This window comes from Bubalus bubalis, chromosome 18 (assembly GCF_019923935.1).
Source record: "Bubalus bubalis isolate 160015118507 breed Murrah chromosome 18, NDDB_SH_1, whole genome shotgun sequence".
Lineage (NCBI taxonomy): Eukaryota > Metazoa > Chordata > Mammalia > Artiodactyla > Bovidae > Bubalus > Bubalus bubalis.
Genome location: NC_059174.1, coordinates 55,741,973 through 55,769,812, shown reverse-complemented (window position 1 = coordinate 55,769,812; position 27,840 = coordinate 55,741,973). Strand labels below are relative to the sequence as shown.

General features: G+C 51.8%; 2 protein-coding genes and 1 long non-coding RNA gene across 9 annotated transcripts in view; 2 read left to right on the top strand and 1 right to left on the bottom strand.

The window, feature by feature from the left end:
* VRK3 (VRK serine/threonine kinase 3) overlaps window positions 1-10,646 on the top strand; it is a 36,452-nt gene extending 25,806 nt beyond the window's left edge. For all 4 annotated transcript variants that reach the window (XM_044931351.1, XM_006080065.3, XM_006080064.3 and 1 more), the window contains 5 exons: window positions 617-749; window positions 2,111-2,231; window positions 5,938-5,996; window positions 8,931-9,079; window positions 10,286-10,646. In XM_044931351.1, the coding sequence (XP_044787286.1) occupies window positions 617-749; window positions 2,111-2,231; window positions 5,938-5,996; window positions 8,931-9,079 (462 nt within the window). In that variant the 3' untranslated portion in view covers window positions 10,286-10,646. The remainder of the gene's footprint in view (window positions 1-616; window positions 750-2,110; window positions 2,232-5,937; window positions 5,997-8,930; window positions 9,080-10,285) is intronic.
* A 1,996-nt stretch (window positions 10,647-12,642) lies between these two features.
* SIGLEC11 (sialic acid binding Ig like lectin 11) lies at window positions 12,643-18,838 on the bottom strand. 3 transcript variants are annotated; one of them, XM_006080066.4, is made up of 9 exons: window positions 18,683-18,838; window positions 18,230-18,610; window positions 17,781-18,068; window positions 17,531-17,578; window positions 16,813-17,070; window positions 16,419-16,712; window positions 16,087-16,183; window positions 15,518-15,584; window positions 12,643-13,533 (listed from the first exon to the last, which is right to left on the bottom strand). In XM_006080066.4, the coding sequence occupies exons 1-9, from the start codon at window positions 18,810-18,812 to the stop codon at window positions 13,243-13,245; spliced, it is 1,854 nt and encodes a 617-aa protein (XP_006080128.4). In that variant the 5' UTR covers window positions 18,813-18,838; the 3' UTR covers window positions 12,643-13,242. The 3 variants fall into 3 exon arrangements, with proteins under 3 accessions (XP_006080128.4, XP_025125824.3, XP_025125823.3); XM_025270039.3 differs by lacking the exon at window positions 15,518-15,584 and having other exon boundaries at window positions 17,781-17,865; XM_025270038.3 differs by lacking the exon at window positions 15,518-15,584 and having other exon boundaries at window positions 13,260-13,533.
* On the top strand, window positions 15,591-21,728 carry LOC112580412. Of its 2 annotated transcripts, XR_006546053.2 has the most exons (6): window positions 15,591-15,861; window positions 16,808-16,871; window positions 17,744-17,845; window positions 18,782-18,855; window positions 20,217-20,364; window positions 21,614-21,728. It is a non-coding gene; the product is annotated as an uncharacterized LOC112580412 (long non-coding RNA). The 2 variants fall into 2 exon arrangements; XR_006546052.2 differs by lacking the exon at window positions 21,614-21,728 and having other exon boundaries at window positions 20,217-20,699.
* The last annotated feature ends 6,112 nt before the right edge of the window (window positions 21,729-27,840 follow it).

The window sequence follows — 27,840 nt, the reverse complement described above, 5'->3', positions numbered from 1 at the left end:
CCAGAAGAATGTAGGTCTCACATGGACAAAGCCAACAGGTGTCCCCTCTCCATTCAGCAGAATAAGAGGTAGCCGTTAGAAAGCCGATGTGGCTGACTGTGTATCTGGTGGCTAAGTACTTTGTGTTTTAAACTCAGTTAAGCCTCCTCACAGCCCTGCAAGGTAAGGACTATGATTATCTTCATTTGACCAATAGAGAAATCAAAGCACAAAGAGTTTCATAATTTCTCCAGAGTTGTATGGGCACTAATGGGCCAAGCTGGCACTGGAGTCTGGTCTGTCTGGCTCTGCAGTTAATACGCTGTTAAAGTGCAGAAAGCTGTGTGCCCAACAGGAGGTACAGTGCGATCCCTCTGTGGAAAATTAGAGTGTCGTCTTTATCCATATGCGTTTGCTGATTATTTAAAGAAGATGAACATATGAGAAAGCTATTAGTGGTTACTTCTGGGAACTGGAACTGAGCAGTGATGGGAATGACTGGTTTGGGTTCTTTCCACATCCTCCTGTACTGTTTGGCATTGGGTTGTTTCAAATTGCACCCACAATTGAAATCTCTGACTCCAGAATACAGATTCCTAATCTTCAAACTGTATGTCTTCTCCCCATGTGCACACAGGTGACCCTGGGAGGCTACGGCTTCACCTTCCGCTATTCGCCAGGTGGCAGACACGTGGCCTACACCGAAGGCAGCAGGAGCCCACATGAGGGGGACCTTGAGTTCATTAGCATGGACCTGCACAAGGGATGCGGTAAGAGGCCAGAGAAGGGATTCAGGAGCTTGGAGACATGCTGCTCAGACAAGGGCAGCTCCTGGTTGTCACAGCCATGGACAGCAGGTGGCCAAATGCAGGAGTCACACTGAGGCGGGGAGCCATGGTAGGGGTCAGAACCACGGACAGCATCCCCGCACGTCAGGCGTTGCAGGGCAGCACTGACGCCAGTGATCAGTGGACTACCAGGAAGCCCTGCGGGTCCCCAGGCTCACGTTCAGGACCTGTGTGGACTTAGAAGGTGAGAGGGGCCCCGACGTCATCCAGGAGGGGCTGCTGAATACCCAGTTGTAAACCATTGACTATCCATCTCTGCAGCATACCAGTGAGGTCTAGACAGAGACCCAGATGTCAGTGGTATTTCAGAAGTTGTCAGTTGAAGCCCAGGGACAGGAGTGAGATTATCCCGGGCAAGCGCTTGGGGAGAAAAGAGCGCACTTTGAGGAGACGCCTTGAGGAGGTCTTGGTCTCTCTCGCCCAAACCCCTTGAAACCATGGCCATCCAAGTCCTTGCCCGCATCCTCCCATTATGCTAAGTCCCCCAGGGACGGGATGGTGCGTGTGCCCCCAGCACCAGGTGGCAGAGGGTCCGACACAGTCAGCTCGCAGTGTTTGTCGAGTGCTTATGTGAAATGTTTAAATCATGTGATTCAGGAAGTGTAAGAAAACCAAGCCCCACTGTCTGCTCTGTTTGTCCTTCCCTACCAAGTGAGGCTGAGTTCAGTGGCCATCCTTCTAGGCACCTTCATGCCTCATTACATCTCTCCACTGGACTGTGAAGGACTGTCAAAGGCTGGGACCCGACCAAACTCTTGTCTGGAATTTAAGACTATGGGAAGGAGGCCTTCTCTGGTTGTCCAGCAGCAAAGACTCTACACTCCCAATGCAGGGGCCCCAGGTTCCATCCCTGGTCAGGGAACTAGATCCCACATGCTGCAACTAAAGAGTTCATGTGCTGCAAAGAAGATCAAAGATCCCACGTGCCAGTTAAGACCCAGTGCAGCTAAATAAATAAATACAAAAAAAGAATGGGGGAAGGGGCTTGTCACCTGAGGCTCTGAGGATTCACGGAACAAATAGGTTCATGAATGAAGGACAAGTAGGTGAGGGAGTGAGCTAGTGAAACCAGGGATGAAGAGATGACCAAGGGAGTGAATGAGTAATTGACTCATGAAGGAGTGAGAGTAGGCAAGTGAAAAGTGGATGAACAGTTGAGAGCCAGTATATGTGGATGGTTGCATGTGTGAGCACATGCTTGAGTTGGTGAGAGAGAGAAACGATGAGGGTGGGCGTGTCAGAACGTCTGCCTGAGTGGCCACGTTCCTTCCCTCCCTCCCCAGGGCCCTCCCGCCGCAGTGACCTCCAGACCCTGGGCTACTGTTTGCTGAAGTGGCTCTATGGGACCCTGCCATGGACAAACTGCCTTCCCAACACCGAGGAGATCGTGAAGCTGAAACAGAAGTGAGTCTAGGGGTCAGCAGAGCCCAGTGCTGGTCCAGCACCCCTGCAGGTGGGGCAGAAGCTCAGAACCCAAGAGGGGACAGAAAAGAGGGGGAGGCAGCCTCTGGCCTCTGCAGTTCTCAGGCACGTGCTCTGCGTCAATTCCAGTAGACCAGAGCGTGGGCTCTGGAGCCACACTGCCTGGGGCCAGACTCTGGCCCCACCACTGCAGACTCTGGCCCCATCCCACCCACCACTGCAGGCTGTGGGGTGCAGCTTAACCTCCACAAGCGTCAGTGTCCTCCAGTGTCAGGGATCCTATTAGCGCCCACCTCAGGGTGGAAGGATTTGAGGGAGCTGGGTGCACAGCACTCAGCACAGAGCCTGGCCTGTAGAAGATGCTCACGGTGTGCAGGACACCATGATTCATTCACTCCCACAGGGACACACGGGCAACCTGAGCAGTTGGGCCTGGGCTTTGCCTCAGTATCTGGCAACACTGGCCTCTGGTGTCCACACTTCCCTCTCTTCTGTGTGTGAAACCACCAGATCTTGCTAGTTCTGGTTTAGATGTTCAGCACCAAGGACAGTGGGATAAAACCAGAAGTGTAGGGAGGTGTGGTTCAGCACCAAGGACAGAGGGCAGTGGGGGTACAGGGGGTGTGGGTGGGTGCGCGGTTCAGCACCAAAGACAGAGGGGTTGTTGGCTGTAAAGGGAGGTGCTGCTGCTTGTGTGGACAGTAGACAACTAGACCCAGGGCAGCTCTGCAGGTCCAGAGCTCGGGATTCAAGCTGTGGTGTAGGCTTGGGGAAGGAGAGCTACCCCAAGAGGAGCCATTCAGGAGATGGTTGGGTATCACATCTGAAGTGCAAACTTGAAGTTCAAACGGAAACTCAGAGTTCAGCAGTGTCTCAGGAGCTGTCTGCAGAAGCCCTGGGAGAGTGGAAAGAGAGAAAACTCTCCAGTGAACAGCATCAAGTCTGTCTTCTCAGTTCCAAGCATGCTGTGTCGATGGTTCATGTTGAGCCTCTCACTTTGCCCCCTTTATTATCCCATCTTCCTTTACTCAACCATGGATACCCACTCATACATACTGAATATATATGTGTCCTACTGATATGCTTGCTTAAATGTATTTGTATCTTAAAATTGCATGACGCTCGTGGCACTGTATGTGACTCGCATAAATGTTACTCTACTTCGAATCTCACCCGTTTCTGGCTTTCTTCACTCAACACTTCCAGTTTAACCCCAGTTACATGTGCGTCGAGTTTACTGTTTCTGACTATTGCTTTTAAATAAGGTATAGGCACATCTGTGTCCTTAAACAACAGTTGTTTTCTTAAACATGTGATGAGTGCATTTGACTTGCATAAATGGTCTTGTGCTCTAAATCTCATTCTCCTTCTTTCACTCAATGCTTTATTTCTTTAACTTTTTACATTGCTAAAGAAGCTCAGTGCTTCTCCTCAAGTAATTTTAGATGTAGCTGTGTCCTTGAAAAATACGTTGTGTTTGATTTTTGCCAATCGAACACTCACCCGTATGTGTGTGTTCCGTTGGTGTAAGTGGTACCCCGGCCCAGATCTCATCCTCCGTCATGTTTCAGCTTAGTCATCACTCCCCAGGGAGCCCTTCCCTCACCCCCACCGCATCGGGTCTCCTGCTTATTCACTTCTGAGGAAGGGACACCTGTCACATGGGCCTGCCCGTAACAACCTGTTCACGGCTGACATTGCTGTATGCTTTTCTGCCCCCGGCAGTGTGCCCACCACTTCTCTGTGTCAACTCTGAGGCAAGTGCTCTCCCAATCTGAAGCACAGAGATCTTAGGTGATCAGCCTGGGTCACACAGCTGATGAGAGGTGCTCCCAGGCCCTTTGACTCCCGAGGAGGCCCTTTCACCTGGAAGCTGGTACCTCCCAAGTGTAAGGCTCATCTCAGGAGATCGGTGGCGTTTAGATGCAGCCACCCTCCACTCAACAGATACTCACTGAGCACTTCCCTGCACTAGGCTCTTCTAGGGCCTGGGGATACAGAATAGCTAAGACAGACACCCCTGCCCTCAAGGAACTCAGGTTCTAATGGGAGAGGCTATGAACAGATAGTGAAACACAAAGCATGTCAGAGGTCAGAGGGCGGGGCAGTCAGCTTAGAGCCCTGGGCATCCACCAGTGGCACTGGCAGGGTGTGGGCATGCCTGCTCTTTTAGATTTAAAGGGCAGGTCTCGTGGCAATGGTGACAGGTGAAGCAACTCTAGAAGGTGAGTGAGGAGGTCCCACCTGGGTGCTAATACGCCCTACTCTTGCTTGGAAAATCCCATGGATGGAGAAGCCTGGTGGGCTGCAGTCCATGGGGTCGCTGAGGGTCGGACACGACTGAGCGACTTCACTTTCACTTTTCACTTTCATGCATTGGAGAAGGAAATGGCAACCCACTCCAGTGTTCTTGCCTGGAGAATCCCAGGGACAGAGGAGCCTGGTGGGCTGCTGTCTATGGGGTCGCACAGAGTCGGACACGACTGATATGACTTAGCAGCAACATCTCTGCAGAAGGGGGAAAGAGAGAGAGAGAGAAGCCCTAAGCAACCAGGCTTCCGCAGGCAACCTCTGCATTGGAAGGCAGCCTCAGTACCTGCCGTAACACAAGCCCGTTGCCCTGTTTTCTTCTTTTCTTTTTGCACTTATTTTCTAGTTTTCCAGTAATTTTGTGTTTTTGCAATGAAGCCAGGTGAAAACAATGGGCCTCAGGATTAGTGACACAGGTAGTCGGAGGACACAGCCCAATCACTGATGTGTTTAGTGTGGCTGAAGTCTGAACTGCTCCTTGACGCACTCTGCTGTGTTAGCAATGAGACTGAGCTGCTCGTATGAGGAGACCCTGAGAGAATAAGTAACAGTTCCTTCCAGAACCCCAGATCCTAACCACAGCCACAGAGAGAGGGCCGGGAACATGAAGATGCTCCTCAGGGAAATGTCAGTGATGATGCGGGACTCATTCTAGACCCCCCAGCCCAGCCTGTCAGCTGACCTAAGGGCCCACAAGGGGTCATGTTGCAATAGGAACATTTTCTTCCCTGGCGGCTCAGATAGTAAAGAATCCACCTGGAACTCAGGAGACTTGAGTTTGATCCCTGGGTCAGGAAGATCCCCTGGAGGAGGGCATGGCAACCCACTCCAGTATTCTTGCCTGGAGAATCCCATGGACAGAGGAGCCTGGCGGGCTGTGGTCCGTGGGGTCACAGAGAGTCAGACTCTACTGAAGCGACTGAGCGTGCGCACAGGCACACACACAGGTGAAACCGGGTGATGTATTGATAAGTTGGTAAAAATGTTGCAGTTGGAAGCCTGCAAGTACTTAACGCTGTGCTTCCCCTAAACGCCTGGTTCAGAATTCACTCATCCAGTGTCCACAGTGACTCTCTCGAGCCGCGGTCCCCAACCTTTCAGGCACCGGGGACTGGTTTTTCAGACTGCTGGAGGGCGGGAGGATGGTTTCAGGATGACTCAAGCGCCTCACATTTATTGTGCATTTTATTTCTATGATTACGACATCACCTCCACCTTGGATCATCAGGCATTATTAGGTCCCGAAGTTTGGGGACCCCTGTTCTAGATCACAACTAATGAGAATAAGGAAAACTAGGGCAGGTCTACCAGACCTCCTGATTCAGAAGGTGACTGTCCTTCCCCGAAAGGCCTTTCACACGTGCCTCTGTCCCGTCAGGTTTCTTGACAACCCGGAGGGCCTCGTGGGACAGTGCAGTCGCTGGATCACCCCCTCAGGTATGTCGCAAGGGAGGGAGCAGGCGGGGGCCGCGGAGGGACCAGGGCTCGGGCCCACCCGGGGGGTGCCTGTCCTCACACCCCTCTATTTCCCTGGAGTTTTCCAAATCACATGTGTATCTGTGCCCCTCGTAGAAACAAAAATCTCCCCCCCACAAGATTCAGAAGTGTGTCTGAACAGTAACAACAGCAATGCGCACACACACACGTAACCACATACACATAATGTATGGTTTTTTTTTAACAGAGTCATATCACCTATATTTGTCTCTGACTTACTTTTTCATCTAAGAAGATTCCTTGGAGATTTTCTGTGTCAATACTTATAGAATTTTATGGATATTTTAAAAATTGTGGTAAAATACACTTAACAGCTGAAACTGCAGTTGTGACTCATGAGTCAGTCATGAAATCCATTTAATGGGGATTTTAAAAGTGAAAAAGACAGGGACTTCCCTGGTGGTCCAGTGGTTAGGACTCTGGGCTCCCAATGCAGAGGATCTGGGTCTGATCCCTGGTCAGGGAACTGGATCCCACATGCTGCGACTAAAGATTCTGCATGCTGCAGCGAAGATCAAAGGTCCCACGTGCCACACCTGTAGGCCCCTGCAGCCGAATACTTACATATATATATATAAACCACACGTGGTCAGGGAGAAGGAAATGGCCACCCACTCCAATGTTCTTGCCTGGAGAATCCCAGGGACGGGGGAGCCTGGTGGGCTGCCGTCTATGAGGTCACACAGAGTCGGACACAGACTGAAGCGACTTAGCAGCAGCAGCACACATGGTCAGATCCCATTTTCATTATTAAAAGGTCTCATCAGAGAAGAAAATCTGAGAAGAAAGCATTGCAGAGGATGTGCAGCCAATGTTAACAGTAATTCTCTCAGGGATGGAGGGCCAGGTGGTTTTTTAAAAAAATTAAAGGACTTCCCTGGTGGTCCAGTAGTTAAGAATCCACCTGCCAGGGTATGGGTTCGATCCCTGAGCTGAGAAGATTCCACATGCCAAGGGGCAACTAAGCCCCTATGCCACAACTGCTGAGCCTGCATTCTAGAGCCTGGGAGCCCTAGCTGCTGAGCTCACCCTAGACCTTGTGCTCTGCAACGAGAGGAACCACTGCAGTGAGACGGCCAGGCGCCACAGCTAGAGAGCAGGCTCCCACTCGCCGCAACTAGAGAAAGCCCGAGCACAGCAGAGGAGCCCCGAGACAGCCAAAAACAAACAGATAAGCAAAACTTAAAAGACAGAAAAAGTATGCCTTGCAGAAGGAAATGCTTAATGAGATACTAACTTCAGTGATACATATTTATAGTCATGTATATATATGTGAGTAACGGGTTATAATGAGAAATACATATTTCATATGACAAATGCCTTTCTAATTATACATCTGTTTCTGTTTTATAATTTCATTTGTATCTTTTGAAAAAACATCAAAAGAACATCGTTTCGTGACACATGAACCCTGTGAGGTTCAAGCTGCAGCGTCCATCAGTAAAGCAGTCTTGGCGCACTGGCTTCCCGGCCTCCCTCCTTGGGCCTTTTGTGGGAGAACAGCCGAGTTTGGTCCTCCCCTCACAGGCTCCCTGCGTTCTGAGCCAAAAATATTTACTCTCCGGCACTTCACAGTAAAAGCTTGTTAGCCCCCATTTCAGAGATACACACCAAATAGTTAGAGATAAAATCATATAATCAGCTGGGATTTGCTTTAAAACAATACAGGAGGGGGAAGCAGTAGGGGTTTTGCTGAAACAAGGTTGGCGTGAGTTGATAGCTGATGATAAATCCGTGCACCTCAGATTAGGCCTTGACCCCACTGTCTTTTAATTGGAATCACTCACCTGATGCCTGGACTTACCAAGGCTCAGATTCTTTTTGTCTCAGCTCAGAAGAGGTAAAATCATAGGCATGATGTAGATTTATTAATACAGGATGCTCATGAGAGGTGCAAGCCAGCAGGCAAGTGGGCTCTGCCCCAGAATTAAGCGGGCTGTGTGTGTGTGTATGCCTGCTCAGTCGTGTCCGACTCTTTGCGACCCCACGGACTGTGGCCCGCCAGGCTCCTCTGTCCATGGGATTTCTCAGGCGAGAGTACTGGAGTGGGTTGCCATTTCCTCCTCCAGGGGATCTTCCTAACCCAGGGATCAAACTCACATCTCCTGTGCCTCCTGCTTTGGCAGGCGGATTCTTTTACCACTGCGCCACCGGGAAGCCCCAGTAGCTTTCTTGAGGCAGCATCAACTTAAAGTGGTCTCCAAAAGCTGCCTAGGTTTCCTCTCTATCTATAGTCCCCTACTGGGGCTTCTACAACGTCCTGACTGTCTGTCTGTCTTGCCATAGTTGAGCCCAGGGTAGGCCAGCTGCAAGCCAGGCAGCAGATAGGAAGCTGGAAGAAGATGCGAGGAGCTGCAGACACGCTTTGTTCGCAGCAGCAAGGCAGACAGGCTTTATTCTTCTCTAATGGTTGACATCACCCTACCGCGCGGCAAGGGCTTTTCAGGTGGAGCTTCTGTAGGCATGATTCTCCTGCGCAGTGCTGTAAACGATCTCAGCTGTTCCATAACCACGCAGGGTCACTATTTACACAATGTGGACCAGAGCAAGTGGACCGTGGGACAGCAGTGAGAGGGAGCCGGGCGAGAGAGCCGGACCACCGCCGTCTTGACTGGCTGTTGTTTCCTTACACTGTCCTATTCTGTCCCTATCAGTGACGCTAGGCGACAGACACGCTGCTGCTCTTGGTACCACTTTCCCAGTGCTTATGTTTAATGTTTTAAAAAAACTAAAATCTAAGTGGCTGCAGCAGTGCCAGGCACGGAGGAAGCACTGAGCAAAGGAGCACCGTGGCTGAGACCCTCTGGGCACAGCCCCCCGGGCTCTGGGTTGGGGGGCTGCTCCCCTCAGACCTCCCCCATGTCTTGGCCGCAGAGACCCTGCAGGAGTATCTGAAGGTGGTGATGGCCCTCCAGTACGAGGAGAAGCCGCCCTACTCCACACTGAGGAACGAGCTGGAAGCCCTGCTGCAGGACCTGCGGGCGTCCGCCTACGACCCCTTGGACCTCCAGGTGGTACCCTAGGTGGGTTCCAGCAGGAAGAACCAGGGGGGTCTCAACCCTGTCCCTGGCTCCCATGGCTATCTCCACTGATGCCGTATGATGGGATGGGCACAGAGCGCTCCAGAAATGCCAGGTTGTTTGTTCAGGAACCTAGCACACTGTCCACCTTAACCACAGACACTCTCCAAAAATGAAGGCATGACCTCCTCCACCCAGCTTGACCACACCCCGTGCCCCGCCCAGTCTCTGTCCGCACCCCCACAGCTGTCTGAGAGACCCCTGGCTTCTCCCACACCCCTCTCTCCCCGGGCAGTTCCTAAGTTCCTTCTAGTCCACCTCCTCCAGGGCTCTGCGTCCGTCCTCTGTCCGGGATCCCCTGGAGCATGGGCACTTGTCATAGTCACCTGCTGGCAATGAGCTCTGTGAGGACCAGGTCGAGTCTGTCTCTGCATCTCTGTGTTCCCCACGCACGTCGCTGGCCTGGCTCACAGATGCCCTACCCATATTTACCGAGTGGGCCATCCGGTCTTCCCGTCGATGCTGGCCTGTCTTACAGTACCTCCCCGTCCAACCCATATGGTGGAAATTTAAAAGCAAACCTAACGGCCCTTTTCACGACTGTAGTTTCCCGTCTGCTCAGTCTCCGAGGACCACTCACTCAGCAGCAGGGTTGTCCCTCAGGACGTTAGTGAGGAGATGCTCCTTAAGGAGCCCGGGGACCTTGGAGTAACTTGGCGATCCTCTTGGCTCTGCCTAGGCCCGACTGCCCGTCCTCCCCTCAGATTCCAGCCCACGCAGAGATCAGTCCCACCTCAGGACCTCGGCATGCCCCATCCCCACGGCCTGTGACCATTGTCCCCTTTGTTTTTGCCATGACCAGCTCCTTCACATCACCGCCCATCAGATCCCAAGGCCTCCCCAGATCGCCCCAGTGAGGTGCCTCCCGACCACCTCCCTTATCAAGTCTCCTGTTTTCTGCACACCCCTTGTCCTCTCTTGGGGGGAATCGTGTGTTTAATCTGTCGTGTCTCCACAACTCTCCTCCAGATTATAAGCCCAGCAAAGCCTCCTTGGTCCTCTTATTTGTGGTGGTGTTGCCCATCCCTAGAAAGTATTGATGTAAAGCTGCTATCACACTGCTGCTGCTGCTGCTGCTGCTGCTGCGTAGGGTCTTAAAGGGCACCCTTTGAATGAATGACACTGACAGCCATTTCTATTGTCTTCTAGAACTTTCAGCCTGGAGTTTGAAATAGAAGAAAAAAAAAAGGAGCTATGTGACTCAAGGCCTGCTGTAGAATCACAGATAAGCGTCTCAAAAGATCCCTCAAATGTGCATTCCTGCCACTTCTTTAGGTGAAACTGCTCATCATCGGTCTAGATCAGCCTCAGGGAACCCGGAAGTTAGGCCCCAGATACTGTGAACTCCCTCCTTTCGACTGTCCCTCCCTTCAGCTGTTGTCTCCCGCCAGCCCCTGAGGTTTTGGGCGGAGAAGACCCCTGGTTCACAGTCGGGGGTTGGGCTGGTCCCCTCAGTGGGGACACTGCCATTGGCACCACTATGCTTTGACAATAAATTGTTTCACTGGAACTTGGAGAGTCGACTGTCTGCAAAAGAAGTTCCTTTTGGAAAAATTTAGCTCATTTTTCTTCCCCATCCATCCATCCATCCATCTCCTCAACCTTTCATCCAACCATCCACTCTTTTTTTTTTAATATCTATTTATTTGGCTGTGTCAGATCTTAGTTGCTGTGAGAGGGCTTAGTTGCCCCAGAACATGTAGGATCTTAGTTCCCTGATCAGGGATTGAACCCACGTCCCCTGTGTTGGAAGGCAGATTCTCAACCACTGGACCACCAGGGAATTCCCTCCACTTTTCCATATATCTGTCCACATTTTCGAGCAGACACTCATTCATCCATTCTTTCACTTATTCATCCATCATCTATCCATCCATCTATCTCTCCATGCACCCATCCATATGCTTGTCCATCCATCTATTCACCCTTTCATCCATCTACTCATTTACCGCTCATTCTCTCATCCACTTACCTCTTCTCTTCCACACATTCACCCTTCCTCTTATTCAACAAACATTCAGCAGACATGTCTTGAGTTCATGCTATACGACACCCATCGTGCTGCCCAGAGGACCCCGATGAACCAGACCTATGTGCCAAGGCCCTTGAGCTGATGGAGTCTACAGTCAAGCAGAAGGACACGACTTGGGGCTGTGATCGGCACTCTGAAGACAGCACCGGTTGTGATGGAGAATGAGGGTCCTCCAGACTGGAGGGCACCTCTGGGGGGAGCCTGGACACAGAGAGACCAGGGAGGAGGCCACAGGACAGAGCGAGCGAGCCTGGGGAGAGATTTCAAAGGCAGGCTGGCTGGCAGCATGTGCAAATAATTAGGCTGGGAGGGATTGCGAAGGAGGAGCTTCAATTAAAAAGAAAAAGAAAAAAAATGGAGGAGGAGATAAACATGCCTTCTTGAATTTCGCTTTCGATATTTTAAATTATGCACCCTGCTTTGGGATGGGAAGAATCAGAGGCCGGAAGCAGGGATAAACTGCTCAGAGAAGCCTCGATTCTCCCCCTTCTCTGGAGAGGAAAGAAGAATGAGCAGACTGATGACAATTTCCTGGCTGAAAGGAAGGGTGTATAACCCTTTGCAGAAGGACGTATTCTTCAATGAGAGAGAAAACCCATCAGAAAATCTCCCACTGGCAGCCCCTCTGTGTTCATGAGTCCACAAGGGAAGAGGGACGTCAGCCACCCTTGGGGATCCCAGATCAGGCAGGAGGGATGGTCACAGTCGACGCCTGCCCCCCGACTCCACCACCCTCCTGCCCTCAGACCACTTGGCCAAGGTCCAGCTACCCTCCTCACCCTGGCCCTCCCCTCCCCTCTCCGAGCAAGCCCACCCAGCAGGACCAGCACTGTTCAAACAGCGGGAGAAGCCCACATCCAGGCAGAGCGGCAAGAGTGTGGGCGGTGGGCAGTCTCCCTCCCTGTCTCTCAAGCAGCCTTTATCTGTCTCCAGAGCCCAGGTTTTGACAGTTCATCCCAACTTCTGAAAGAGGAGGGTGTTGTGCTCAGTATTAATGATCTTCATTCTCGGAGCAGTGATCAAACTTGTATCCTCTGCGTTGGCAGGCAGATTCTTAACCACTGGACCACCAGGGAAGTCCGGACACATTTCTAAAGGTCATTGATCAAGAGATGCAATATAATCCTGAAAAATGGCAAGGCAAAATGTGCCATGAAAGATGGAATTACGACCTTCAACACCTCTAGTTTGTAGAGCAGTTACAGCCTGAAGTTATTAACTGTATGCTAAAACATACTCCTATATTGGCTCATAACACTACTGTTGGGCGTGTTCCCTCATGAACGGAAACAATGGAAAAAGTTAAATGGATGCTCAATGGGAAAAAGAACAAAAGCAGTTGGCCGTGACCCTTGTAAAAACTATATTACAATGTAAATGGACACAGAATGGAACTGCAAGGAATCTTATACGCAGATTCTACAAAAAAAAAAAAAACCACCTCTTTAAGAACCACAGTATCAAGGACACAGAATTAAAAAGTACCCTTGTCATTTATTTCAGATAATCAGTGAATGATTTTTGTGTCTGAGAAAATAGACAAGTTGGGTTTCCAGGAAGCAGGCTCAGAGAAAGACCAGTTTGCAGTGTGTTCGCAGAAAGTGCCCCAGGGGTGAGTCCCGGTGGAAGGGAAGGGGGGACTGGCTACGTGGAGCCTAAGGATGTGATCCTGCCTAATGACAACCTCTGCTCAGCCTTGGGGGCAGGGGGAGGCACCTCTGGAGCTAGATAGCCCTGCAGAGTGGTCCCCATTTGGCCCAGCATGCCAGACCTTTATCCCAGCAGGTTGTCTTGGGAAGAGGTTTAAGCTTGGGTGAGATGCCCTTTGCACATTCACCCCCGTGGGACACTATATACGTTAATTACTGCCTTGACGCCCCACGACAACCCTGTGAGTTAGGTTTGTGGTGTCCATTTTACAGAGCAGGAGACTGAGAAGGGAGAAGGTGACTCGCTCAAACTCACACGCATGTTTGGTGACGGGTCTGAAACGTGAGCCCAGTTCTGCCCATCACGCCACCAGCGGGACTCGCATACGCTAGCTGGTAGCCCGTGTGCATGGAAAACTGTTCTCTCAGGCATCGTCCCTGATGTCTCTCTTCCCTGAGAAGCCCCAGGTGCCCCAGCCGCAGGGTGCAGAAGGTTGCGGGAGGCGGGGCCGGGAGGCGGGGTCGTCATTTAGGATCTTGACCTCTGCATATTCAGTGGTGCTGGTGGCAGCCTGGTCCCGAGGCTCCCAGGGCCTCAGCTCAAGGAAACTGAGGGAGGCGTAATGAAGCTCCTGATCCTCCCCTGAGAGGGGGGCGGCCACGGCTGGGGGCGGGTAGTCCAGGGGGCTGCCTGAAGGACACTCATCCTGGTAACCCTATGTGGAGGGGAAAGAAGGGCGTCATATTAGGATAACAGGGTCTGGGGACTTCCCTGGTGGGCCAGTGGCTAAGACTCCACCCACTCAGTGCAGGGTCCCTGGTCAGGGAACTAAGATCCCACGAGCCACCACTAAACATCCCACATGCCCCATGGAAGATCAAAGATCCGCAGGCTGAAACTGAGACTCGACACAGCCACATAAAAATAAATAATTGAAAAAATTTTTAAAGGGATAAAGAGATGGAAGAGAGCAAGAAGGGTCCACAAGTGAACCTGGAAACTGAACGTTCAGTCTTTTCATCTATTCACTCCAAACATTGGCTGGGCCCCCATTCAATTCGTTCATTCAATGCTTGAGAGTATTAATGCCCGGCACTTGGTAATCAGTTGCCAGTCTTCTGGATTTCTCACAACAATCTACTTGGGAGACACTGTTATCCTCATTTATCAGGTGGAGATAAATGAGGGCTGTGGCAATAAATTTGGGCTTCCCTGGTGGCTCAGACGGTAAAGAATCCGCCTGCAGTGAGGGGGACCTGGGTTTGATCCCTGGGTTGGGAAGATCCCCTGGAGGAGGGCATGGCAACTCACTCCAGTACTCTAGCCTGGAGAATCCCCATGGACAGAGGAGCCTGGTGGGCTGCAGTCCATGAGGTCTCAAAGAGTTGGACATGACCGAGCGACTAAGCACACACACATCAGGTGGGGAAATTGAAGCTAAGTGAATGTCCCCAGGCCCGACATTTAATCTTTGGTAGAGCCAAGATTTATGCTAGGTCCTTCTGACTCCAGTACTGCCTTAAGGACCTGCTCTCCTGGTGCCAGGCGCTGGATATTCAGTGAGGAACAAAGACGATGCCACCCCCTATCTCGCAGTTGCAGTGGGGGAAGCAGACACTCAAGCTGTAGTCAGTTATATTACTATCTAATAGGACCGGAATGGGATGGATGGTCAGGGATTTGCTCAGGCCTGGACTGACCTCAGGGACCACTCATCATTACAGAGTCAGGCAAACACAATCCCCAAACTGCATTATAAGCCTTTTTGTTTGCCTGTTTTTTGTTAATATTTATCTGGCTACACTGGGTCTTAGTTACAGCATGCCAACTCTTAGCTGCAGCACGTGGGATCTAGTTCCCTGACCAGAAATGGAACCCGGGCCCCCTGCGTTGGGAGCATAGAGCCTTAACCACTGGACCACCAGGGAAGCCCCCATTATGGTGTTATAATTGAAAGATCTTAGGGCGGAAAGAGTTAACCTTGCCTGAAGAAAATTTTACCTTTTGCTCCAGCACCTGGGAGGGAACCTCTAAGCCCCTGAAATGTCTTGCCTGATAAGTTTGTCTCAGAACTTGCCTGGTGGTATCTTGGGGACCCCTGAAATTGATTTTGTTGGTAGTACATAATAGTTATTTTGGGGAGATCCTTGCGGCATCCTGTCTTGGGGAGGTGAGGTAGGAAGTGGGGGCAACGTGGGTCTGGGGTCCAGACAGAAAGGAGGAGGGCCCGGTTGGAAATAAATGCAATCAGTAAGATGGATTAGTGGTCCTTGGCTCTCGAGAGAGGAGATAGAGGGCAAAAGGGAGGGGCTCCCAGGTCATTGGACTGAGTGGCTGTGTTGATGGGTTGTTGTTTTAGTCGCTAAGTCGTGTCTGACTTTTTGCGACCCCATGGACTATATCCCACCAGGCTCCTCTGTCCATGGTACTTCCCAGGCAAGAATACTGGAGTGGGTTGCCATTTTCTCCTGCAGGGGATCTTCCCAACCCAGGGATAGAACCCATGTGTCCTGCATTGGCAGGTGGATTCTTTACCAGCTGAGCCACCTGGGAAGCCCCATGCTGATGGGACCCAAGAAGAAAAGTCTGTGTGGGTCGTGATGAGCACCTGAGTCATCACGAGGACTGCGGCCATGGCAGTCAGCGAGGTGGGGAGTCAGCCAGCTGGGATCCTGAGGGACCGAGGGCTCATCACTCACCTGGGAGGTGGGACCCAGTGTGCAAGGTTCATCCTTCTCACGGGCTGCCTTCCTGCAGGTCTTCACTCTGAGAGGGGAAGCCAGGACCTCTGAGCAGCCCAGCTGGCTCAGAGCTTGGAGAGTGGCTATTGCCCCCTTCCTAACCCCCTCCCCATCCCCACTTGAGGCTAGCAGGGGCTGGGACTTCCCCTGGCAGGCCAGTGGCCAGTGGTTAAGACTCGGCACTTCCACTACAGGCTCGATTCCTGGTTGGGGAACTAAGATCCCACATGCTTCGTGGGGCAGCCAAAAGATAAGAAAACTTAAGAGAGAGACAGGCTAGAAGGGCTGACCAAGGCCAAGAGGTAGGGCACGCCCCTCATCTCATGACCTTCATAGCAACAACGGGCATCCTTCACCGATGGCTGGGGTGCACGGTGGGGACAGATCCTGCTCTGATTCCCTGACCCATGACCCGGTTCTCCAAAGCGCCATACCATCCAGATTCCTCCAGAGGGGGCCCTCCAGGGATTCCAAGGCCATCCCCTTCCCCACCCTGCACTCGCCTGGCCCCCAGAGACGACACTAACCTGAAGAAGATGAGGCAGGAGCAGAGACTGAGCAGGCCAGCGGCGCCAGCTCCCCCAATGGCCCCCAGAAAAAATTCCCCTCCAAGCCTGGGCTTCCCTGCAGATGAGCAAGATTTAGGGTGACTCCCCTCCAAGCCCCAGGACCCACGTGCCCCCTCCTCCTGTAGAGTTTGAGCTCTCCTGTCCTCAGTCCCCAGCCAGCCAAAGAACTGTTCTCTGCCCCCACCCCTGCCTCTCAACCCTCCTGCCCAGGTGCCTCTCCCCGCCAAGCGTCATCTTCTCTAGGATGACTCCTGTCCCCTCTAAGCCTCTCCCCCCAACAGACCCCTGACCTGGCAGCAGCAGGACAGACCCGCTCTGGGCCCCGTGGACGTTCAGGGCCTCGCAGCTGAGGCTGAGGCCGGAGCTGAGCCCCTCGCGGAGGCTCAGGGAGCCATTGGTCCAAGGCCCGGCGGAGCTGGAGGCGACCTCGAAGGAGGCGTTGCTGGTGTTGCTGAGCTCCCCCTCCAGCAGCCCCTCGCCCAGCCGCCAGCGCAGAGAGGGGGCTGGTCGGGCTCGGGAGGAGCAGCTGCAACGCAGACCCTCGTCCTCCTGGGAGCAGGAGGGGCCCAGCAGCTGCGGGGGTGCTGCAGGGAGGGAGGAGAGTCAGTGGTGTCTGTCCCCTCCCTGCACCTGAGTGTCCTCTCCCCGGGGGGTTTTCTTCCCCCCTCCCCCCCCGCAGCTCACTCTGCACAGAGAGATGCACGGAGATCCACAGGGAGCCCCGAGGGTGCTGAGCTCGGCAGGTGAGTTCGCCTTCGTGGCCCGACTCCACTCGGGGCAGGTACAGGACCCCAGGGCTTGAAGGATGTGAGGGGCTCAGGGTCCGGCTCCCCCGGGACCAGCTCAGTGTGGCCGGGGGGTTGCTGTCGGTGTTGCAGGCCAGGCGCAGAGAGTCTCCTTCCAGAACAGGAAGAGATGAGCCGTTCCCCAGGTGTTTCAGCTCTGGAGAGAGAGGGACACAGAGAGCTGAGCCCAGACTCTGAAGCCCTGTCTCTATTTCTCTATCCTGTTTGTTTTTTTCAAGTTGCCAAGAGATCCCACAAGTAGCTTTAAGCAGCTTTATAGAGACATAATTCACAAAACGTAAACTCCATTTACATACCACTTGAAAGTCACTCGGATAACCATCACCACAGTCAATTTTAGAACATTTTCACGACCCCCTCCAAAACACTGCACCCCTCAGCCATCTCCCCCAATCCTTCCATTACCCCAGCCCTATGCGACCACGACTGTCTCTCTAGATTTGTGTCTTCCGGATGTGGCGTGTAAACATCCGGCTTCTTCACCTCAAGGTGATGTTTCTGAGGTTCATCTACGTGTATCCGGAATGAAAGGGGTGGGGGGGGGGGCTCTCCCTTCTCTGCGATCCCTGCCATGCTGCACGGCCCTCCCTTCCTACCTGTGCCAATTCCTCCGGAGACACTGATGGTCAGCTTCTGGGGAGGATCTGGGGGGCAGAGACGCCATGGTGAGGAAGGGAGTCAGAGCCGCCCCTGCCCCAGCCCCCTTCCCAGGGCCCCCACACTTCCGGAGGCACAGAACCAGAAGCAAAGCAGAACAGGACCCCCCCCCGCCAAGCCCCTGGCCTGGGGTCACCAGCGCCCATTCCCAGCCCCACAGGCACCCCGCGGGCCTGGCCCGGTGCTCACAGGACACATTGAGTGTGACGGTCCTCTCCGCGCTCACAGAAGCCCTGCGGAAGGTTACCCGACAGGTGAGGCTCGTCCCGTGATCCTGCGGGCGGGGGGTGAGCAGGATCTCCGAGGAGTTATAGTCCTCCTTGGAGTCCAGTCCCAGGGGTCTGAGGGCAGCCCCGGTCCAGGAGATGGTGGGGGGCGTGGCCCAGTCACAGGCCTCAGGCAGGGAGCATTTGAGGTGGCTGCTGGAGCCGGACTCCAGGGGCTCCTCGATGTGGACATTGGGGGTCCATGTTCGTGCTGGAGAGGAGAGATGGAGAGGCCAGACCCCGAGGGGGACCCCGTGTGTGCCCACCCTGATCTGACTGTGGGCCACTGTCTCCCACTGCCCTCAGAGATGGAGGGGCAGGGTCCATCCTTCCCACCCTCCCTGACCTCGGTTCCTGGGGACCCTTCCATACCGATCACGTTCACAGTGAGCTGGTTATTCTTGTAACTGTGTTCTGCAGCTTCTCTTATCAGCTGAAAATAATAGTTTCCACTGTCCCTCTTGCGGGCCTCTGCGATGCCCAGGGAGCAGTTGTTGGCCCTGGGGTCCCCAAGGAGGTGGAATGAGATATTTCTCTTCTTCTTCCCACCCCGGGCTGAGTTGTCTGTGGCCACAAGAACGTCCTCGTGGAGTCTATCCTCTTTCCGGAACCATGCGCCGTAAACGCGTGTGGACTTGGCCCAGCCAAGCTGGGGATAGGAGACGTTACAGGGCACAGAGACGCACAGACCCTCCTGCACTGTCACCGATCCCTGCACTTGCAGCTGGTATAGTGATTCCTTCTCCAGGGACCCTGGGGGAACACAGAGGCTCAGCTGCAGCCCCAGAGCCAGCCTGGGACCCACTCTCCCCATGACCCACTCACCCGCCCACAGCAGGGGCAGCAGCAGCAGCCTCTCCATGTCCAAGGGGCCAGGAGTTCCCAGGGCAGTCCAGTTTCTGAGCTGCTTCTCTGTCCGTGAAGGAAGCTCCAACAGGACAGGGAGAGTGACCATCCACAAATGAGCAAAAGAGGAAGCTCGGAGCTGCCGAAGTCTGGTAAATATCTCTTCTGACTTCTCCTTTCCTGCTTGGACGTTGCGGGGCAGCTCTAATTCAGGACGCAGCCACCCTGGGTGAGCCTTGGGCCAGTGGGGCTCTCAAGGGAAATGGGTGGGGAGGGGCTGCAGAGGCAGGGATGCAGTCATTCATTCATTTGCCAGGCAAATGTCGACTCCATGAAGGAGCTGAGGGCAGAGGAAGGCAAGACCTCACAAATCCTGCCTCACTGTTTGCGTGACCCCAAACCCAGGATCCCCAAAGGACACAATCTCCCCGCCTGTCCTGGGGACATGTCTGTGTCCACATAAGGCCTCCAGCTCCACAGTAGGAAGTGAACTATTTACACAGGGCCCCATGCTCCAAAGGGCTTCCCGACTGAGGTCTGATGCTCTAAGAGGGTCATCTTGAAATTGCTAATAATTTTGATCTTGGACTTTGTGTTCTGTAAGTGAAATCTCATGGGATAAGGAGCACACACCTGGGGAACTGGAAGCTTGGATCACACCAGGTCGATCCAGGGACAGCCTAGATCAAGAGACAGGTTCTCAGCCCCCTTCCCACCTCCATCCCCCTACTCGGGCATAGAGAGAGTCTGGAACGTGCCGTGTTGAGTGCCTGTGAGAGTCTACACTGCTCACCCGCCGCCCAACTCCCAGTCAAACCTGAGGAATTGGCCATTAGCTAGTAAATTAAAAACACTGAAGAGGGACTTCCGAGGTGGTCCAATGGCTAAGACTCCGGGCTCCCAATGCACGGGGTTCAATCGATAGTCTAGTTGGGGAACTAGATCCCACATGCTGCAATTAAGATTTGGTATGCCACAATGAAGATCAAAGAACTAAGAGCTGGCCCAGCCAGATAAATATATTAATATATATATGTTATAATTTATTATTATTATTTATTATAACATATATATATTTGCACAGGGCCACATACTCGGAAGGGGCCTATATTTTAAAGTAGACTACTGGTTGCCTGGGGCTGTGGGTGTGACTGTTGATGGGCGTGAGGTCTCCTTTTAGGAGAGATGTAAAAGTTCTGGAACCAGATGGTGGAGAGGGTGGCACACCATCAAGAATGCACTTTGTGTCATGGAATTGTATACTTTAAAATGGTTAAAATGGTAAATTCTACGTGATGGGTATTTTACAATGATTTTTTTTTTTATTTGGCCACACTGCATGGCTTGTGGGATCTTAGTTCCCTGACCAGGCATTGAACCTGTGCCCCCTGCAGTGGAAGCTCTGTGTCTTAACCACAGGACTGCCAGGGAAGTCCCACACCAATTTTTTTTTTAATGTTAAAAAAAAAAGGAAAAAGGTTTTTCCTACTTTTTTTTTTTTTTTTTGTCAAAGGGGCCGCACATTTTCATTTTGCTTGGGGGCCTGCAGAAGATTTAGCATCTCCGGTGAGAAGCTTCCAGACTGAGACCCGCGCTAACAGGAGAGCGTGGTCAGCACTGCCCAGAGGCTGAGTTGATGAGTGTCCATCCCTCTCCTGAAGGTCAGAACAAAATAGCAACGAAGGACGCGTATCTGGGCCGACTCTGCTGGCCAGCTCCAACCCAGCTCCCCAAGTGACTGGCAATGCACGTAGTCAAGAATTAACCTCAGGATTTCCCTGGCAGTCCAGGGGTTAAGACTCCATGCTTCCACTGCAGGGGGTTCGGTTTTAATCCCTGGTCTGGGAACTAAGACGGCCAGAAAAAAAAAAAAAATTACCTTCATCCAAAGAGAGGTGTGGGCTTTGCCCAGCAACTGGGAGGGAATGCTAAGCCCTTGGCATGCGTGTCTCGGTGTCCACATTTCCTTTTTTTTTTTTTTTTTTAAATAAGAATACCTACCAGTCATATTGGATTGCATGATGCGTGCTAAGTCGCTTCAGTTGTGTCTGATTCTTTGCAACCCTATGGACTGTAGCCCACCAGGCTCCTCTGTCTATGGGGATTCTCCAGGGAAGAATACTAGAGTGAGTTGCCATGCCCTCCTCCAGGGGATCTCCCCGACCCAGGGATCAAACCAGAATCTCTTACGTCTCCTGCATTGGCAGATGAGTTCTTTACCACTAGCACCACCTGGGAAGGCCTCATATTGGATTAGGGTCCCCCACCTCCCCCCGCCGCCCCATGACTTCATCTAACTTGATCACGTGCAAAGACCTTGTTTCCAAATAAGGTCCCATTCACACGGATTGGGGGTTGGGACTTGAACATCTTTTGTTGGGCGAGGGGACACAAACCTATAGCACGCCCCCAGTAAACACTAGACTCCAAGGTCTATGCTCCATCTGCGTTGTCATACGTTGCCCCTGGGTGTATTGGTCAGTTTTGAGTTGCCGTAACATACCACTCAGCTGGTAAAGAATCCACCTGCAATGCAGGAGACCCTGGTTCAATTCCTGGGTTGGGAAGATCCCTGGGGAAGGGATAAGCTACCCACGCCAGTATTCTTGGGCTTCCCTGGTGGCTCAGACAGTAAAGAATCTGCCTGTAATCCCGGAGACCTGGGTTCGATCTCTGGATTGGAAAGATCCCCTGGAGGAGGGCGTGGCAACCCACTCCAGTATTCTTGCCTGGAGAATCCACATGGACAGAGGAGTCTGGTGGGCTGCAGTCCATGGGGTTGCAAAGAGTCAGACACGACTGAGTGACTAAGCACAGCACAACATACCACACTCTGGGCAGCTTATACAACATAAATGTGAAAGAAAAAACAACAAAAAACAACAACAACAGAAATGTACTTTCTCACAGTTCTGGAGGCCAGAAGTCCAAGATCAAGATCAAGGTGTCTGCCTGGAGAGGGCCTGCTTCCTGGCCGGGAGATGACTGCCTCCTCACTGTCCCCTCACGTGGCAGAGACAGAGAGAGGGAGAGACAGAGAGAGAATGCTCCTGTCTGTGTCTCTTCGTCTAAGGACACTAATCCTATTGTATAAGGTTCCCACCCTTATGACTTCAATAACCTTGCTCCCTTGTCTTCCTCTCCAACTACAGTCATGTGTGGGGGTTAGGGCTTCAACATATGAACTGGAGGGGACACAGTTCAGTCCATAGCACTGGGAAAATTAACCACTGTCCACAGTGGAAGAGGCCACCAGAAGCGTGTGCCTGGCCTCCCCTCAATACTGCCTTGGGCAATTTTTACTTTGCAGATTCTATTCTATTTTCTATTCTCTTCTATTCTATGGATTTCCCAGGTGGCTCAGTGGTAAAGAATCCACCTGCCAATGCAGGGTACTGGCTTCTATCCCTGGGTTGGGAAGATCCCCTGGAGAAGGAAATGGCAATCCACTTCAGTACTCTTGCCTGGGAAATCCCATGAACAGAGGAGCCTGGCCAGCTACAGCCCATGGGGGTCACAAAAAGAGTCAGACAGGACTTAGTGACTAAACAACAACACAACATTCTATTTTTCCCTTTGGCTGCGCCACATGGCTTGCAAGATCTTAGTTCCTCCACCAGGAATCAAAATCGGAACCTGGGCAGTAAAAGTGCAAAGTCCTAAACACTGGACCACTAGGGGATTCCCAGGTGTGCAGATTTTAATCTGTATCCTTCTGTTGTAACAAAGCATCAGCATAACAATTTCTCTGAATTCTTTAAGTCCTTCCAATGACTCATTAAACTTCAGAGTGGTTTGGGGGCATAACCAGAACAGTCTGTTTCCCTCCTCAGACTGCGGTGCAAAAAGCCATGGTTTCCTTAAGTGGGGATGACGGTGCCCACCTATGAGGGTCTGTCCAACCTGGGGACCAAAACTCACGTTCTCGGGTGCCACCTGCCCCCCATCCCCACTGCTGCCCCACAATCATCAGCTCTCACAGAGCTCAGAGCTTGTGTAGGATGGAGAGTTGCTGACCAGGAAAACTGCTGAGTTTTATTACAGATACTAGAAGGAAACAGGGGAAATGCAGCCTGAAAATGCACAAACGCTCAGTTCCTTTTCATCTCTGGCTAGTTCCTCACTTTACTTCCCTATTGCTTGGTCTCTCAAACAGGAGGCTACATCACTTTTAACTGAATGGCCCCCGCTGGTACCAAGCTGCGGCATGTCCCTCCCCTTGCCCTTGCTACTGTGTCATCTGCACCCCGGGCTGGGGGCCATGGAGAGCAGCCCTTGGGGCACAGGCTCTCAGGAGAAGGAGCACCAGGACCTCTCTCTCTGCTTTGTCTTGTTTTGAGTCAGATTTCCAATTTCTGCTGAGTTGCAGAATGGGCCCAGAACACTTCCCTTCTTTCAAATTAAGTAGACTGTTCATGGCTTGTCCAATAGATGGCCAGAAAGACTGGGAGTGGGGAGGTCAGCCACTGGCAGGATTCCAGGGAGACCCAGGGCCACGGGACATGGGCACTTAGTGGGTGCTCAGGACCCAGGTGTCACTCCAAGTCAGGAACTCTATTCCTTCTCTGCTGCGAGAGATGTCATTGCCTCTGGGTCTCCTTGGCCTGAAAACTACGTTCAGCTGCCTGAATATAGGGTTCCACCCCTCTCGGGAGAAATAGTAGGTGGAGAGTGTACCCCAGATGTGTGTGTATGGAAACTCTTGCACGTGTCTGCAAGTGTGTTTGGGGCCCAGGACAGGCCATCTCAAAATATGCTTCAGGACTTCCCTGGTGGTCCAGGGGTTAAGAATCCACCTTCCAGTGCAGGGGATGTGGGTTCGATCCCTGGACGGGAAACTAAGATCCCACATGCTGCGGGGCAACTAAACCCACAAGCCTCAACTACAGAGAAGCCCGTGCAACTGAGACCTGATGCAGCCAAAAATAAATGTTTTTTAAAAAGAAAAAAATGGCCAACAGAAGACACTCTGACCCCTCTTTCTTTCTCCCTGAAAGCAGGAAATAAATCTCTCCTGTGAAAGGTATCCTCCCCACACCTAAAGGAGGACACCCTTATCAGCAGACATAGGGAATCAAGCCAAGAAGCCTGAGTAAACAAACCTTCCTGTGCTTAGTCACAGACGTGTCCGACTCTTTGTGACTCCACGGAGTGTACCCTCCAGGCTCCTCTGTCCATGGGGATTCTCCAGGCAAGAATACTGGAGTTTGTTGCCATGCCCTCCTCCAGGGGATCTTCCCAATTCAGGGATCAAACCCAGGTCTCCCGCATTGCAGGCTGATTCTTGACCATCTGAGCCTCCAGGGAAGCCCAAACAAACCTCAGGAAACCTTGGGTTACTGCCTTGATTTCCTGTCACAAGACTAAATTCTCTTTAGATTCTCACTAATTGGGCCCCCAAAGCCTCTTTATCCTGTCAACTCCTCACAGATTTATTGTTTCTTTGCCTGAAAAGTATAAGTGCTGTCCGAGTTGGCCACTTCTTAAGTCCCATCCCAGGTGGAGGATTCTAAAAGACAGTGTCTATGACCAGCTGATAGCAGCCCCCAGAGACATTCCGGTCTTAATCCCTGGAACCTGTGACTGTGTTACCTTGCAGGACAAAAGGCCTTTGCAGCTGTGATCAAGTTCAGGATTTGGGGATGGAGAGATTCCCCAGGGGGATCCTCACTGTGATCACAGGTTTATGAGAGAGAGGCAGAGAGAGGGAGCTCGGACCACAGCAGGGGGAAAGGAGTAGACGGCAACACAAGAGATTGTAGTGATACCTCAGGGCTTCCCTGGTGGCTTCCTGGGAAATACCATGGACAGAGGGGCCTGGGGGCTGCTGTCCAGGGGGTCGCAAAAGAGTCAGACACGACTGAGCGACTAAACAAGTGATGCCACCCCCCCAAACCTGCAAAAAGCAAGGAGGAGATTCACCTTAAGATCCTCTGGAAGAAACAACCGCTGCCAACATTTTGATTTTATCCCCCTGAGACTCCCTTTAGACTTTTGGACTCCAGAACCCTAAGACGATGTACTTGTGTTGTTTTAAGTTGAAATTGAAGCCCTGCTCCCTTGAGAGGCTCCAGGGGAGAACCCATCCTCCTGCCTCCAGGCCCCTTCCGCCATCTGCAAAGCCAATGGCATCGCTTTCTCTGCCTGACTCCACTTTCATCTGCTTTTCCATCACACGTCCTTCTCTTCTGTGCTCAAATCTCCCTCCGCCTCCCTCTTAGGAAAATCCTTGTGGTTACATTTAGGGCCAACTCAGGGAACCCCCGATAATTGCCCCATCTCAAAATGCTTAGCTTAACCACATCAGCAGGGTCCTTTCTACCACAGAAATTACCATCCATAGGTTTCCAAAGATTAGGACCTGGATACCTTGGAGGGCTCTGTTCTTGCACATAAATATTGCATGATTCCCTTTACACGAAGTGCTCAAACTGGGCAAAGTCACAGGGGCAGAAAGCAAATTAGTGGTGTCCAGGAGCTGAGCGGAGGGCGGTTTGGGGGGTGACTGACTGTTTAACTGGCTTAGGGTTCCTGTTTGGGGGTGGGGGAAGGGATGGAAAAGTTCTGGAGTGAGATAGCAGCGATGGTTGTGCCACATTATGAATGTGCCAAATGCCACTGAATTACACACTTTAAGATGGTTAAAACCGTAAATTGTACGTTATGGATTTTTAAAAAATGGAGTACAGTTGATTTACAGTGTGTTAGTCTCAGGTGTGAAGGCAATGGCAACCCACTCGTGTTCTTGCCTGGAGAATCCCAGGGACGGGGGATCCTGGTGGGCTGCCATCTGTGGGGCCCCACAGAGCTGGACACGACTGAAGCGACTTAGCAACAGCAGCAGCAGCAGTCTCAAGTGTACAGCAAAGTGATTCAGTTAAATATATACATATATATGTTCTTTTTCAGATTCTTTCCCATTACAGGTGATTACAAAATATTGAGCAGAGGTCACTGTGCTGTATACAGTAGGTCCTTGTTGTTTGCCTATTTTATATATAGTAGCTCATATCTGTTAATTCCAAACGCCTCATTTATCCCTCTCCCTGCTTTCTTCTTTGGAAGCCATAACTTTTTTTCCTGCACTGGCAGGTGGATTTCTTTACCACTGAGCCACCTGGATCATGTATGAGTCATGTATGGATGTGAGAGTTGGACTATAAAGAAAGCTGAGCACTGAAGAATTGGTGCTTTTGAACTGTGGTGTTGGAGAAGAATCTTGAGAGTCCCTTGGACTGAAAGGAGATCCAGCCAGTTCATCCTAAAGGACATCAGTCCTGAATATTCATTGGAAGGACTAATGCTGAAGCTGAAACTCCAGTACTTTGGCCACTTGATGTAAAGAACTGACTACTTGGAAAAGAAAAGACCCTGATGATGGGAAAGATTGAAGGCAGGAAGAGAAGGGAATGATAGAGGATGAGAGGGTTGGATGGCATCTCCGACTCTATGGACATGAGTTTGAGCAAGCTCCGGGTGTTGGTGATGGACAGGTAAGCCTGGTGTGCTGCAGTTCATGGGGTTGCAAAGAGTCGGACAAGACAGCGACTGGACTGAACTGAACTGAGCCACCTGGGAAGCCCAAGATTGTCATAGGGAACTCCAAGCGGAACTTGAACATGGTCGAACATTCAGGGCAAGACCACAGAGCAGCAGGTATGATACAGGTATCTTGGGACCTGGTCATGTAATTGGCCTGCACCTCCTGGCCCCGTTAGATCCCCTTCTCCTGAAAGAGGGCTAATGCCATGCCCAACCTTACTTCCTAGTTCATCACAATTCAGAACTGAAGAGGCAGCTCCATGAATCTTACTGACCAGCTCACTTTCCTTTCCTCGTACATCTATACTTCAGTGTGGATGTTGTTGACAGTAAGAAAATGATTTGTTTACTTGTCTGGCTATTCTGCTGACCCGGAGACAGGGCCCCAAGCTAGTTTCAGTTGTGATTCCAACACTGACTGTTGTGTTGTTGGGGCCTAGGCTCCGCTCGAGTATTTCACTGCCTTCAGCACCCACACCGCCCCCTCCTCCGCCCCACCACTATGCCAAGGGAATGGGGTTTTTTTCTACCCCAAGTTCTATGCCAAGGAAAAGCCTCTAGGCTGGGAATTGGGGATCACTGGGCTCAACTCAAGAGTTCTCCTTAGGAGAAAAAAAATATGGCTTTGGTGATCCCTACTCTGATCCTCAGTTTTCTTTTCTGTAAAATGGGAAATTTTAGCAATTGATTTAATGAACATACCAGACCCTTCAAAATAATTTACAAATATTAACTCATTTAATATTCATGATGGCCCTATGAAGCAGGTGTTATCAGACCCATTTTAGAGCAGAGGAAATTGAGGCACAGAGAGGCTATGCAAACTGCCCAAGGTCACACAGCCGGCAGGACTCCACCCGGGTTGTCTCACACCAGTCTAGGCGAGGAGGTCTCCCTGAACCGGCGGGGTGGTGAATTGGAGGTACTCTCCGTCCTCACCCACCAAATATGCGCTCTGGGAGATGCACGGAGGCATTTAATGAACATTGTGGAATGAAGGGATAAGTGGGTATCTTAGGATGGCCACATTCCTTCGTGACCACCTGGGCCCTCCTGCCGTGCTCTGTTCGGGGAATTCTATTCGTGGTCAGGGCTTCAGTCCCAGTAAACCCGACCCTCAGGGCGAGCTGGAACCCCAAAGAGATCAAGCGCTTGGGCTGAGTAGAGGATAGAGGATAACTCATTCACGTCGGGGCACGGGCGCCCCCTGGCGGTAGAGTCCTGCTAAGAGGGAGCCTCCGGGACGCAGGAAACGTTTGCTTTGGGCAGAGTGGGATCTGGCATCTCAAAGTGAGTTGATAGCGATTGTATTAGGTGGCAGTGTCTGAAAATCAGTGTATGATGCTGGCTGCCGTCTACCAGTGGCTTCCAAACTTTTCTTACCGTGATGCAAAGCTATTACATCAACATAGTCTGGCAAAATACTACTCTCTGATACATGGTATTTTCTGCTGTTCTATTAGTATCTTTCAACACTGGTCAGAACCCTTTCGGAGAAGGCAATGGCACCCCACTCCAGTGCTCTTGCCTGGAAAATCCATGGACAGAGGAGCCTGGTAGGCTGCAGTCCATGGGGTCGCTAGGAGTCTGACACG